The sequence below is a fragment of the Rhea pennata genome, chromosome 26 (genome assembly GCF_028389875.1).
Source record: "Rhea pennata isolate bPtePen1 chromosome 26, bPtePen1.pri, whole genome shotgun sequence".
Lineage (NCBI taxonomy): Eukaryota > Metazoa > Chordata > Aves > Rheiformes > Rheidae > Rhea > Rhea pennata.
In genome coordinates, this window is record NC_084688.1 from 727697 (window position 1) to 740590 (window position 12894).

The 12894-nt window shown below is 63.9% G+C and overlaps 1 protein-coding gene across 1 annotated transcript in view; it reads left to right on the forward strand.

The window, feature by feature from the left end:
* Positions 1-242: 242 nt before the first annotated feature.
* ZNF385C (zinc finger protein 385C) overlaps positions 243-12894 on the forward strand; it is a 49370-nt gene continuing 36718 nt past the window's right edge. Inside the window, exons 1-2 of the mRNA XM_062595338.1 lie at positions 243-268; positions 1157-1251. Of these exons, the coding sequence (XP_062451322.1) occupies positions 243-268; positions 1157-1251 (121 nt within the window). The remainder of the gene's footprint in view (positions 269-1156; positions 1252-12894) is intronic.

Genomic DNA, 12894 nt, shown 5'->3' on the forward strand with positions numbered 1-12894 from the left:
TGGTCTCCTGTCGCTGGGCCACCTAGGTGTATCCCAAGATCCACTGACTTCCACAAGAGGCCTCAAAATAGCTGCTAGAGAGATGCTGAACCTCCCTGCTCCAGGTTTCCGTGTCCCTGGCACTGGTGCTTCCCCATGCCCGTCCCCGTGGCCTGGTGCCCTCCGGCCGCTCGTGGTGCTGGCGGGCTCTGCTGCCTCTGCAGCATCCTCGTGGGGCCGATCAGACCTTGGCATCGGCCCCGATGCCGGCTCTGGTGGAAGCCAAGCGGTGAGCAGGCGAGCGCCACTGGTATGCCCGTTGTGGCGGACGGTGCTCCTGGCTGGAGCGCTGGCGAGGATGCAGCAACTCCCCCCAGCCGGTCAGCAAAGCTTAGCTAGGAGGCTGCGAAGCGCCTTGAGATCTGCCATGAAGCGTCCTGCAGGCGCACGAGCAGCAATCACGTAAGGTGCCCAGGCAGCACGTTGCTTGGGGCCGGGTGCGGGTCTGCTCTGCGGCTGCGTGCCGACAGGAACGCCATGTGGCCCCGCTTAGCGGTTCCGGGAGCTGCTCAAATATTAACGACAACAACAACAGAGAAAAACACGTGCTTTTGCACTTAAGGAAATGTTGATGTTAGCACAAGCCAGCTGAATGGCAGCAAAGAAACCTTCGCCTCGGGGGTGCCTTGCTGTCCATCCAGAACCACTTAAGAGTGCTCGGGGGCACCCTGTAGGCTCCATCCCTCTCGTCCCGGCTCCGTTTCATCCTCTTGGAGACATCGGGTCCCTCCAGCTCCTTTGGAGAGGTCCGGCCCCGGCTCCCGGGTGGGAGGCGACGTGGGGATGTGAGCCGCCGCTCGTGCCGGCGGTAACGAACGGGCTCGGCAGCAAGGGCCCTCGGGCCGCAGCGAGGCCCACGGCTCGCGCCCGTCGAGCCGCTTCGGCCGGTCGCGGAGCCCAGCGCCTGGGCGAGCGCAGAGCCCGGTCCCGGCGGCCCGGGGTGGGGGGGCCGCCGAGGGCAGGACCGAGAGCAGCCCCAGCAGCGTCTCTCTGCCCCCGGCCCCAGAGCTCCCCCCCGTCCCGCCTCCGCACGGCACCGCGGGGGGCGGCGGCGGCGGCGGCGCTCTGCCTTCATCCCCCCCCCGCCTCCTCCTCCTCCTCCTCCTCCTCCTCCTCTTCCTCCTCCTCCTCCTCGGGGAGCGCGCTCGCCCAGCCAGGAGCGAGCAGCCGGCGGGAGGATGCTGCAAACGGCGGCGGAGCCGAGCTGGGCAGGTACGGCGGGGCCGGGGCCGGGGCCGGGGGGCCACCGCTCCGCCGCGCTTGCGGCCGCGGCAAAGTTGTCGGCGGGGCGAGGGAAGGGGGTGCGCGGAGGCGCCGGGCAGGGGCCGCCCGCGCGGGCCGCGAAGCCCCGCCGGGACCCGCCGCGGCCCCCGGCTCCGGCGGGGCCGGGCAGCGCCGAGCACCGCGCCGGGCAGCGCGGCGAGCGGGCCGGGGCCTCCCGGGGGAAACTCGCGGGGGGAACTTCGCGTGGCGGCGGCGGCGCCGCGGCGGCATCGCCCGTGCCGGGGCTGCGACCGCCCAGGGGTCGGGGGTGCTCGGCGGTGTCCCCGAAGTGTCGGGGTGCGTGGCAGTGTCCCCGGGGGTCGGGGCACTCGGCGGTGTCCCCGGCGAGTCGGGGGTGCTCGGCGGTGTCCCCGAAGTGTCGGGGCGCGTGGCAGTGTCCCCAGGGGTCGGGGCGCTCGGCAGTGTCCCCGAAGTGTCGGGGTGCACAGCAGTGTCCCTGGCATCGCCCGGGCTGCGGCTGCCGAGGCGTTCGCGCGCAGTCGGGGCGCGCGGTGCATGACCTGCGCATCCCGCGATGGGCTGCAGGCGACAGCTCCCAGCGCTGGACTGGGCTGAGCCACGGAGAGGTTTGTGTTGGAAACGGAGCTGGGGCTTTCTGTGGTGTCTCCACGAGGGGAACTCTGCTTTTAAAGAAAAGGACTTTCACTGAAGCCTTACAGAGGTGCTTTCTGTTAGCGATTTGGGCAGCGAGTGCCGTTTCTGGACGGCTGCAGCCTGGGGAAGAGTGCACTTCTAACCGTGCAGACGTGCCTGCAGCTTAACTCAGCAATCAGGAGGAAACCTGGATGCAGAAATGCTGTTCCCATCGGGAAGACGGCCGCTCTCCTCTCAGCTGTTACCAATGTGCTTTTCTGCTAGCGCGAAGCAGCGGAGCAGCACCTGGGCCGCGGCGTGAAGCATGCGAGCGGGGGCGGCGGGGGCTCCTCTGCGGCGCTGCAAGCCCGCAGCGGGAAGGGGCAGGAGCGCGCCCACGGAGCGGCCACCGCCGGGCACATCGCAGTCACCCTCGGAAAACTGGCTTCTCGCACAGAATCCAGACGGCTCGCTCACTCGGAGATGGGCAGCTGGGTTTTGTTTTCAGAGCAAAACTTAAAAATTTATCTTCAGTGCTGGAAATAATTCTGCGTGAAGGGGAGGGCTGGGGTGCAGCTTTCCCAAGCCAGGGGGTCGGGGGGCTCCTACGTTAACTTCTCTGGTGTGTGAAAGGGGTTAGCACGACCTCTGTTAACTGCTTTGCTCAAACTGCCTGCTCCTGCAAGGGCTTAACCTCGTGTTGTGCGGGGACAGGACTCCTTGCACTGTAAGGTCACCTATGGGAGTAGTTCTCAGCAGATCTGTAAAATTACTATGCAAGACAAGAGCTGCCTTTGCACTGCCCAGTGCTGTACAAAAATCAGCTCGTCCCAGCGATTAACCAGAGCGTCCGAATATGGGGTTTGGATGTTTGTATAAGCTGCTGCGTCCGCATGTGAGGCACGGTGTCCGAAAATAGCAGCAATGGGAAGTGCTGCCGTATGCACCGATCCTCGAATAAATGAGGCTCTGTCCTGGGTTTTCAGCCTGGTCATGAGTTTCTCCATCCAATGCAAGTCAAATGCATGATTATGTACTTTTTTTCCCCCTAAGTGGCTGCAGGTGTTTTCCAGTGGAGCCATCCAGCCAAGTGTCGGCTTGTCTGAATGATGTTTGTCACTTGTCTGCACCAGCTCTGCGGGGAGCTGAGGAACCGCTCTGCTCCCTGCGCAGCTCCCAGGGTAGCTCCACGGACGATAAACTCTCCTGCCATATGTGGAGTTTAGAAATGGGCTAGTGATAATGTGTGCTGTGGGATTTTTTTTGTTTGTTTCTTGTTTTGTAATCTGCCACACGCATTTTAAAAAAAAAAAAGACTGTTATAATCCTGAATGTGGATCTCTGCATGTACGTAAATGCGCAAAGCTTTGGTACAAATTGCCAGGATGGTTTTGCTGCGCGGATCCGTGACGTGCTGGGTTGTGCCTGGTGGACGAGACCGGCTGAGCTCGTGCATCACGTTCTGCTCAACGTGGCCTCTGCAGTGGGCTAGCAAAGTTGTTGGATATTTTGCTGGGATGAAATAGCCGGCCTCTGGTACTGATATAGCTGGAGATTGGTTTAATAATCCAGAGAGAAAACTGTATTGATGATAATACATGTTGCTATTATTGGTAATGTACATGCTGATATTGATAGCGTGTTGATAAAGGGAATAAACAGTGCAGAAGGCGAGGAGCGATGCTAGCCCGGCGGCACGGCACCGCCGCTGCGTCGGCTGCCGGGGTGCTGAACCAAGCGCTGGTCGCTGCCGCTCGGCACGTGAGCAGCTGCTGGGGAAAGCCTCACTCTCCTGGATGTTTTCCCCTTTCTTTAACTTTTATCCGTCATCCTTGCGGAGATGTACGTGTTTATGAACAGAGACTTTTGTACAGATGCTCTCAACAGCGCGTGGAAAATGTTAGCAGAGTTGCTCTACCTTGCTGGATTTCCTAGACTGGAAGCAAAAGGCAGAATAGCCTTAAAAATCACAGCGGTCCTGAGCCCTGCTCCCAGCGCAGGATCCTATCAAGCTATTTTTCTTACTTCTCAGCTCATGCCGTGCTGGTATTTGAAGTTTCTGAACCCAGGACCGACTGTTCTACAGGCCCTTAATCATTCCTAGTGAAAATAAAAATGCAGAAATGTGCACTCAGAGCAGGATAATGAAGCCCATGAGGGTCTATTTGTCAATTTAGGAATAATATTGTGATGTACAAAGGCTGTTTCTTAGCCTGATGTTCTTAGATTGCCTCCAAAATAGCGTCATAATTTATATGTCAAGAAGCCCCTGTCAAGAATTATCTCTCTGCTCTCAAGGAAATTCAGTCTGTGGCTGCATGGTAACAAGTGCTCGTTTTTTATTATAACCACAACAATTTACTTGCGAGTCGTAAAAGGAAGCCAACGTATTTAAGGAGCCGGTGGCTGAGGCGGGGGTGGCTGCTGCCCGCCTGGCGCCTCGAGGCAGGGAGGGTCCCAACTGCTGTCAGAGGCGTTTGTGCTTTAAAAAAAGAAAGAAAAGGGAAATTAAAATAATAAAAGACAAACGCAGCTGCCTGCAGCAGCGGGTGGTGCTGGTGCTGGGGTTATTCCCGCGGCCCCGGGAGCGGGGCTCCGGCTCCGGCGCGCTCCGTCCTGCCTCCTGGCACCTGCGGGATCGGGACGGATGCGACGGGAAGGGGAGCGCAGCTCAGCCACAAGGACGTCGTGCACCGTCAACGCGGCTGGAACGGATTTACCCTCCCTTGAAATGGGAACGTGCCCAAGTGCGTCTTGATTTCCCTGGCCTAGTTACAGAAATTTTTTAATTAGCTGATAAGAAAGATCACTTGGAAACCGCAGGGGCAGCGCGGCGAGGCTTGGTCCCGGCGGGTCCCGGCGGGCGCCCGGAGCCGGGGCCCCTGCGGGCTGGTCGCTTCCCGCCTCGCGGGGCCCGGGGCTGCTCCGGCGCCCAGGGAAACCGGCGCCGGGGCCCCGCTTGGCTCCTGCTCGGCTCCTGCTCGGCGGGGCGGGAGCGGGGCGCAGCCGAGGCCGCTGGCCGGGAGGCGCCGGCGGGACGGCGGAGCCGAGGCCCGGCCGCGGGGGGTCGTGCCGCCGGCGGCCGCGGCTCCGCTGGCACGTAGCTCTGCATGCAAACCGCTCTCGGCGGCCCTGACCAGACAACCTGCTTTGGCTTTTCGAGGACGTGAGTAATTGCTGGCACCTGAAGTCGCGGAGAGCCCTGGCGCTCGGTCCCGGCATGGTTTTGCTTCAGTAATTCTTTGCGAGCACCGGCAATAAGTCACGGTGCAGATCCTGGGCAAGAACGCGAGCCGCGTTCGCAGGAGCAGCGATGGGCGGCTTCGTGCCGCTCCCTCGTGCATCACCGAGAACATCCTCTGCTCTCTCCTCCTTTAGTCAGCAAGTCACAAATACGTATTTTAAAGAAAAAGAGAGCGGGGCGGCCTCCTCCTAAAGCCTGGGCTTCCCACGTCCCTCCTGCCGGCGTCCTCGGAAGGGCGCAGCAGCTCCGGGCGCCCGGCTCGGCCCCGCGGGGGGTCGGGTCTCGGGGACCTGCGCGGTCCTCGTCCCTCCTGCTGAGCCCGTCGGAAAAGCTGCTGATCGGGGCCGCGGCGCTCCCGGGGCTGTGACCTTGGGCCGGGCGATCTCGGAAAGCGCTGCCGAGCGCGGCGCCGCGCACCCCTGCCCGCAGCAGCCTTCCCGGCGGTTAGCTACCCGCTTGGAAAAGCAACGCCTGTATCCCGGGTGGAGCTGGCTGGGTGAGGCTCTCGGGGGAGCCAGACCCTTTTTACCTGCGTTTTGGAGGCGCCACTGGCTTTCGCTGATGTTGGTCGCCTGCCCTCGCTCGCGCCCGGTCCCAGCTCCCGGAGAGCGCGTGCCGCAGGCAGACGCGCGTGCACATGCTGTTTATCCTGGTCGGGGCCGCTGCTACTTTGCATTCCTTTGAACTGCTGGGAGCGTTTCAGCACAGAAGATTTACTGTGCCTTATAGGGTTGAAGTTTCTTTTGAGGGACCCTGAAATGCTTTCAAAAAAACATCCCAAACAGGAGAGGCTTGTTTTGCAGCCGGCAGCTCCCCTGGGCGGAGGTGTGCTCGGGCGGGCGCTGCGCAGGAGGAAGCCGTGGCATGCTGCGCCGTGCCGTGCCACGCCATGCCGTGCTGTACTGTGCCGTGCCGTGCCATGCCAGGCCCTGCAAGTGTTGCTTCCCGCTGTGTGTTGCGGGGTGGCTGGAGCCTGCGCCAGGCACCCACATCCCGTGCGCAGGCAAAACCTATAAATATCCCAGGCCCAAATTTTCCGAGGAGCATTAGGAACGTCGTTACGAAAGGGCTTTAGAGGATTAAAGGAGGCTCGGATTAATCTGTGCCGGGGGAGGCCGGGTGCTGCCGGGGCGCTGCGCAGCTCGGCCGCCCTCCACTCGGGCTCCTTGCCCGCCGGGCACGCGCAGGCAGCCGGCAGCTATCCCGCGCTCCCGAACTCTCGCAGCTCAATGTCAAACCTCTGTCCCAGGGAGGCAATTAGCAAACCAGCATAATAAGTGATTTAATGAGCGTGTCAAGTTAGAAAGCCACTCGTGGTGCGTGCCGTGCGGAGCCTTCGCAGGAGCTCTTCTCCGTCAAGTTAGGGGCGTCCTTTTAAATGCAAATATAGAGCAAAAACCCACCAGAGAGCTGGTTGCTGCTCTCCCGGCAGCGGGCGGGTGCCCTGGGCATGGCAGCGGCGGAGAGGGCACGTCCCCGCAGCGCCCGGCCGGGGCTCCCCGCCGCAGCTCGCGGGGAAGCTCCCGGGAGCACGAGCCCCGGGCCGCGCTGGGGGCTCTCTCCGGCCGTGGGGTCGTTCCCCCTCCCAAGGATGCGGCCCCGCTCGCTCCCCAGGGAGAAAGGCCAGCGCGCTGCAGAACGGTCCCTGCTCGTCTCGGACCCGGCGGGTCCGGAGAGGCAATTCCTGAGCGGGCGGCAGCCCCGGTGCCGGGTCGCTCCCCGCCGGCCGCGGCCCTGGAAAGGGGAGGCTGCTGCGAAACCCAAACAAATAAAACAGCATTTTCTGTGAAGGGATTAAATCGGTGCCCTCGGCTGTAGAAGCTTCAAAAGTAAATCTGCTCCCAGGCTGAATAAATATTTTGCTCAGGCAGGCAGGATTTTCAGCTCATCTGTCTTGGAGCGACTTGGGCGAGAGGGGAGCTGACTTCGGCTCGCACAGGGCCAGCAGCTCTCCGAAGCGGGGGGACGGCGGCGTCCCACGGTCAGCGGGAACGGGGCAGCGGCTGGAGGAGGCTGACGAGAGAGCGGAAGGGACGGTGCGAGGCTGGGGCCGGGGCCGGGGCGGCGCTCGGCTCCCGTGCCGGGTGCCCGCGTGCCCGTGGCTCCGACCCGGACCGGGGCCGGGTGGGCGGCTGGCTGCGGCGGGAGAGGGCTGGCGCCGCAAAGCCAGGTGGATTAAGGCTGAAGGAGAGACCGGGAATAGCGACGGTGCCTTGCGAGGGTTTGCAATGCGAGGTCTGCCCATGTGGTGCTAAAAAAAGCCATAAGATGAGCAAAATTATCAGCTGAGTCACTAATCATTCATTCAGCCGCTGCCTCAACCACCAGCTTTCCCAAAGGGGTGTTGAGTTTGCTGCCGCGGGGGCACCAGCCGCGTTAGCGCACGTGCCCGAGGAGGCAGCGCTCTGCTCGGCCGCGCTGCGCGCGCAGCCCTTAGCGAAGCCGCGGCGCTGCGCTCTGCCCGCGCCGCCCCGCCGAAGCCGCTGGGCTTTACGCGGAAACCCCGGGTGCGTCGCGCTGCCTCTTCAGCTGCGGGGCCCGAACGTGCTGCGGCGGCACCCGGGTGGCCAAGCAGCCTGCTGGGTGGGGGGGCCGGGGCTCTTCCACGGCTCGCGCCCCGGCGAAGCCCCCTGCCCGCGGCGCGCCGCCGGCGCCGCGGGGTGCAACGTGCTGTGCAGCGCGGGCGCTCGGAGCAGCTCCGCGGAGCCGGGGGGCTGCTCGGTGCCACCGGGGCGGGAGGAGGAGGCTGCTCAGCCTCCCCGTGGGCCTCGCAGCAGTCGTGCCCCGTGCAGCGTGCCCCACGTGCAGTGCACGCCGTGCAGCCGGGCTGGGCAGCCGCGGCGGCGGCGCGGTCGCCAGCGGCTGCCGCGGGGCTGCAGGGAGGCGAGCGGTGCGGGAGGAGCAGGAGGCGGCAGCGGCGGCAGCTCTTCGGCGATGCCGAGCAGCCGGGAGCCGGGCAGGGGCCGAGCTCGCCCCAGGCTGGCGGCGCTGCTTTGGGCGTCCCGAGCGCGGCGGAAACCCTGCAGCCGGGTGCGCAGCGCCCGGTCACGCCGGCTTGCTGCTGGCTCCTCGCAGCCGCCGTTCGCGTGTTTTCCGTGGCAGGGAGACAAGTGACCTTTCACGAAGCCGTTTAGAGGCTCCGTTTTAGCAGGAAGGCTGACCTACTGCAGCTCGTTAAATAACGTTAACGGCGCTGCCCAAGTAAACAGGAGCCGTGGCAGAGGCACCCGGGGAAGAGCGCGACGCCAGGCTCCGAGTTAGCTGCTCTCGTTCCTTCCCCTTGGCTGCGCTTCCCCGAGCGAGGACGCGCCGGGCCGGGGCTGGGCGGCGGGGGCTCCAGCGGCGCGGCACGGCACGGCACGGCACGGCACGGCACGCCTCCCCTCCGTCTCGCGCACGGCCAGTTATTCCTTCCACCCTTCCTCTGTACCGTCGCCGGGAGAAATTCCTGCCTGCGGTGCCGGCGAGGGGCTGGCCGGCCAGCGGGGCGTCCCGGCGCGCGGCGGGGCCGAGCGCGGGGACGAGGAGGCGGCCGCCGCGCTGCAGCGCGGCGCTGGGGGCACCGGGGAAGCACGCTGCTTTGCCGGTTTATTTTCTTCCCTTTTTTCAAACGTATTTTTCTTAAAGGGCTGCTGTCACGTTAAATACGGAACTGCCAAGTGCAGGCATTAAAAAATCATGGGGCGTCCCATTTTCCTTCCTCCCACTCTAAATTCTGAAAAACGGTGAATTCGGGGTCTCTGTCAGCTGGCTTTCAGCTCGAGTCTCGTTCCCAAGCTCTGCCTGGCAGCCGGGAAGCCCGGGACCGTCAGGCTCTTGGGAGACGTCGCCGATCTGGGCCAGCGCGTGCCAGGCGCCTCGGCGCAGGCGGCCCCTCGGCTCCCTTGGAGAGGAAATCAGCGTTTCGCACGCGGTCCTTCCTTCGCAGAAACCAGCAGCAAGTGCCCGGGGGGGGGGGGGGGGCGGTCAGCTGAGAAAGCCCCCGGGGAGTGCTCAGGTCACTGAGGCGAATTTTCCCAGGATTTGTCCTTGAATATTCACGTTCTTCACCGTTAAGCTCGATCCTGCTGCCTGGACCACGTGCTGCGACTGATGCACAGTCCGGCTCCAGCCGGCACCTCGATGCTGGACCCAGGGACTTTTTAATTTTTTTAGGGAAGTTAACGAAGGAGTTTGATTGTGTTTGGCTGCTTTGGGAGCCGGCTTCCCTGCGGCAGCTCTGCTCTCGTGTGCCTGCACCCTGCTCCGTGGAGCCCTGGCACGTCCCGGCCCCGGGGAGAAATTATTTCGGCTCTGGCGGCGCGGACTCCGCGCCCGGGCTGAGCCCTGGCTCCGGCACCCCGGCGTCCAGGGAGCAGCTCTGCTAAAACGCGGGTGTTTCGGGGCAGCCCCCATGGTTACAAAACGCGTGAGACGGGGTTACGAAGGGTTCAGAACACAGAAGGTAGAAATAATGCAAAGTCTCTTGCTATTCTTAACTTCTTAATGAAAGTAGTTTTAAAAGCTGTATTTTAAGGGCCGACCCGTGGGTCGGCAATGTGCTGCTTGTTTACTCTGGGTAGCGGGGGCCCTGCGCTCCCCCGCGCGTTTCATCTAGAAGAGTGGCCGTTTCATCCCAAAAAGGCAAGGGGCTCGTTTTGATGGACCGACTCAGAACATTACACGGATTTAAGCAGATCCCATCATGAATATCTTTATTTGATACCACTGCCGCGACTGGATTTCAAATGTCACTTGCTTAGCACTATGAAATATTTAATTTAGGTTGTATTACAATAGCCTGCAGGAGCGCTGGCGTCGGTCGGAGGCCTCCGGCGTCAGCCGGCAGCTACATTTGAAAGCGCCTAAAAACCGGTTTCTGCCCCAAAACCTCATGCTGCCAAAGAGAAGGGGGGCTCTGCCGGGTCCCGGCCGTGGGGCGCCGCGGGGGGTCTCGGCGCGATGCTCCGGGGGCAGATCGGGAGTGTCCCCTCTGGGGAGCCGTGCCGTGCCGTGCCGGCGCTGCCTTCGACGTCCGCTGCCTCCGGAATCGGCGCCAGCCCCGAGCCTGGCCGGGGAGCGGGAGCCGCGCCGGGGGCCGTGCGCGCGGCTGCCCGATTTTTCACGGTCTCAGAGCACGCTGCGCTGAAGGTCAAGGCTCCGCCGCGGTGCCGGGCGCCTGGCTTCGGTGCCAGGCGGATTTGGGAGCGGGGAGGCGGGGGGCCGCGGCGCCGGCGCCCGCTGTGAGCACCCGCGGGATCTGCAGCGCCCGGCGGGGTGTCCTGGCCAGGGACCGCTTCCAAGGGAGAAACGGGACCCGCCGGCTGCGCGGGAGCGAGCCGCCGCGCGCTCGGCGGCAGGCGTTTGCCAGACTCGGTTTCCTCTCGTTTATCATCCTAAAAAGAAGCCGGCCCCTGTGCTCCGCCCGGCCTCTCTCCGCGCCGCGCTTCGCCGCTCCGCAGCCGGCCGCTTTTCCCTTTCGGTCGCTGGAGAAGCAGATTAACCGGCTTGTTCCAAGCGTGGACCGGGAAGCTGAGGACTGCAGAAGCCTTGGGCGCGGAGTGGGAAGCGCTCCCCCGTCTGCGGGGGGAGAGGGGCCCGTCCCCGGCCCGCCCCGCCGAGAGGCAGCGCTGCCGGCCGTCGCTCCCGGCTCTGGAGCCGCCGCGGCCCGGGAGCGCGGATCCGCCGGCGCGGGGAGCGGGCAGGCGGGAGCAGCGGCGCCCGGACTAGGTGCTGCCCGGACGCCCCGGGGACCTGGCCCCGGAGCCGGGCTGCCCCTCGCCGGGCGCCGGCGCTCGGCGTCCTCCGTCCTCCGCGACCTTGGGGCCGGCGGGGAAGCTGCCGCGTCTCCCCCCGGCCGGCGGAGCCGAGGGCAGGCGCCTTCGCCCGCGCTTGGCCCGAGGCGGCGCCTGCAGCTGCAGCCTGCTGCCGGCCGGCACCTGCTCTGCCACGTGACGCCGGCGCTTTGGGAAACCCGCCGGGGAGCCGGCACCGGGCGCTGGCTGCGGCGTCCAGGTAAGAGCCGCCGCCGCCGCCGCGTCGTCCCGGACGAGGCTGCGCGGAGCGGTGCAGCATGGCGTGGTGCGGCACGGCGCGGTGCAGCACGGCACGGCGCAGTGCAGCACGGCGCAGCACGGTGCAGCGCGGCGCGGTGCAGCACGGCGCGGCGCGGTGCAGCGCGGCGCGGTGCAGCACGGCACGGTGCAGCACGGCATGGCACAGCGCGGCAGGGGCCCCCGGCACGAGCGTCCCCGTGGCCTCCGCGCTGCGCGGAGCCGCTGGCGCGCTTCGAGCGCGCTCCTGCCTTGATCTGCGTCTTCGGGCTCTGTACGACCTGCAGCTGTTTGAGGCGTGTAACGAACTGCAGCCGGAGAGCTCCGCGAGCGCCAAGGGCGGCTTGAGAGTAGCAAAGCGGGAGCTCGGGAGCCAGCAGGAAGAAGTGAGCTCGGCCGCGCGAGCGCGGGGGGTTGTGGTGTCTGCTGGCTTCGCTGTGGAGCTTCACAAATACGAGGAGGGTCGTTTCAAATAAGGGCTCTTTTTTGGGGGCTTTTGCGGGAGTTTTGTGACAGCTGTCGGTGGCTACTTTCGTGCAAGTTCTTCTGCTTCCGCTGTTTTTATTTAATGGTGTTCTACACACGCAACCACAGATAAAGAAAAAGGATTTAGGGCTATGAAATTGTGTGAACTCAAATCAGGTAAATTTTTTTTAGATTTCTTGCCCTAGATTTGTTAGATCTGTCCTTGGACTATCCAGAACATGACAACTCAGGCAAGGGACCAAGCGGTCTGTTGAATCCTTTCTCTCCTAAGTGCTTGAGATCTTGGCCAGGATCCTATCTTAGCTGCTGTCCGTCTGTCCGTCCGTCCGCTCGTGCGCGTGGGGCCCGCTCCCCCGCGCTATTTGGAGATGTGGGGGCCCTCTGCACGGCTGTGACGCCTCTGCCGCGTGTCCCGTGCTCCGGCTTGCCATTTACAAGCTCAGGGCATAAATGTGTCAGGACGCTGCAGATGTCTGCTATTGCCTTTATTAATTTCCCTCGCTCCTCCCGGCCGGAGGGCAGGGACTGTAATTTATCCGTAAGCTGCTGGCAAAGCCACTCAGCAGAAGAACGGGTCAAACTTCATGTGGTGTCTGCACGGGACGGGTCACTTTTTTGGCTAACCAGCACAGATCGGGGGGTTCCCTGCGGCTCTGTTTCGCCCGGCCCCAGCGGCGAGGGATGCCGCGTCCCCGTGCTCCCTCCTCGCCCGCCCCATGGATGGGCCCGCGTTGTCCCGCGCGCCCCGAGCAGCAGTGGGGTGTCAGTACGGACCCCAGTGCCTGGGACGTTTGCACGCGCGTGAAGCTCTTTTCCCCCCTGAAGAGTGCGGCTCCTGTTCAGGAGCTGAAGTAAGAGATGTCCTAGCACTGAGCAGCTTCAGGAGCTCTGTGGCTGGGGGCAGCGGGCAGCCAGGAGAGGTCTCCTGAGGTCGGGACCGCAGGGCTGGGCGCCCCGGGCTCCTCCGAAGCGAGGCGGCCCGCGTGGCGAAGACGCTGACCGTCCGCTGCGGCTGCGGTGGGCTTGGGATGTGGTGTCTCCCCTGGCTGGAAGCAGAAACCACGAAGCTGCAGAAAGCTGTCAGCTGGTGGAAACTTCCATTTGCAAGTCAGCTGGCCGCTATTCAAGCGGGTGACCTAGATGAGAGCAAGCACTCGTTTTATTGCGTTTCTTCACAAAAAAAGATGTGCTTGTGGTTAGCGTTGGTTTGGGACTAAGGAGATCTGGGCTGGGTTC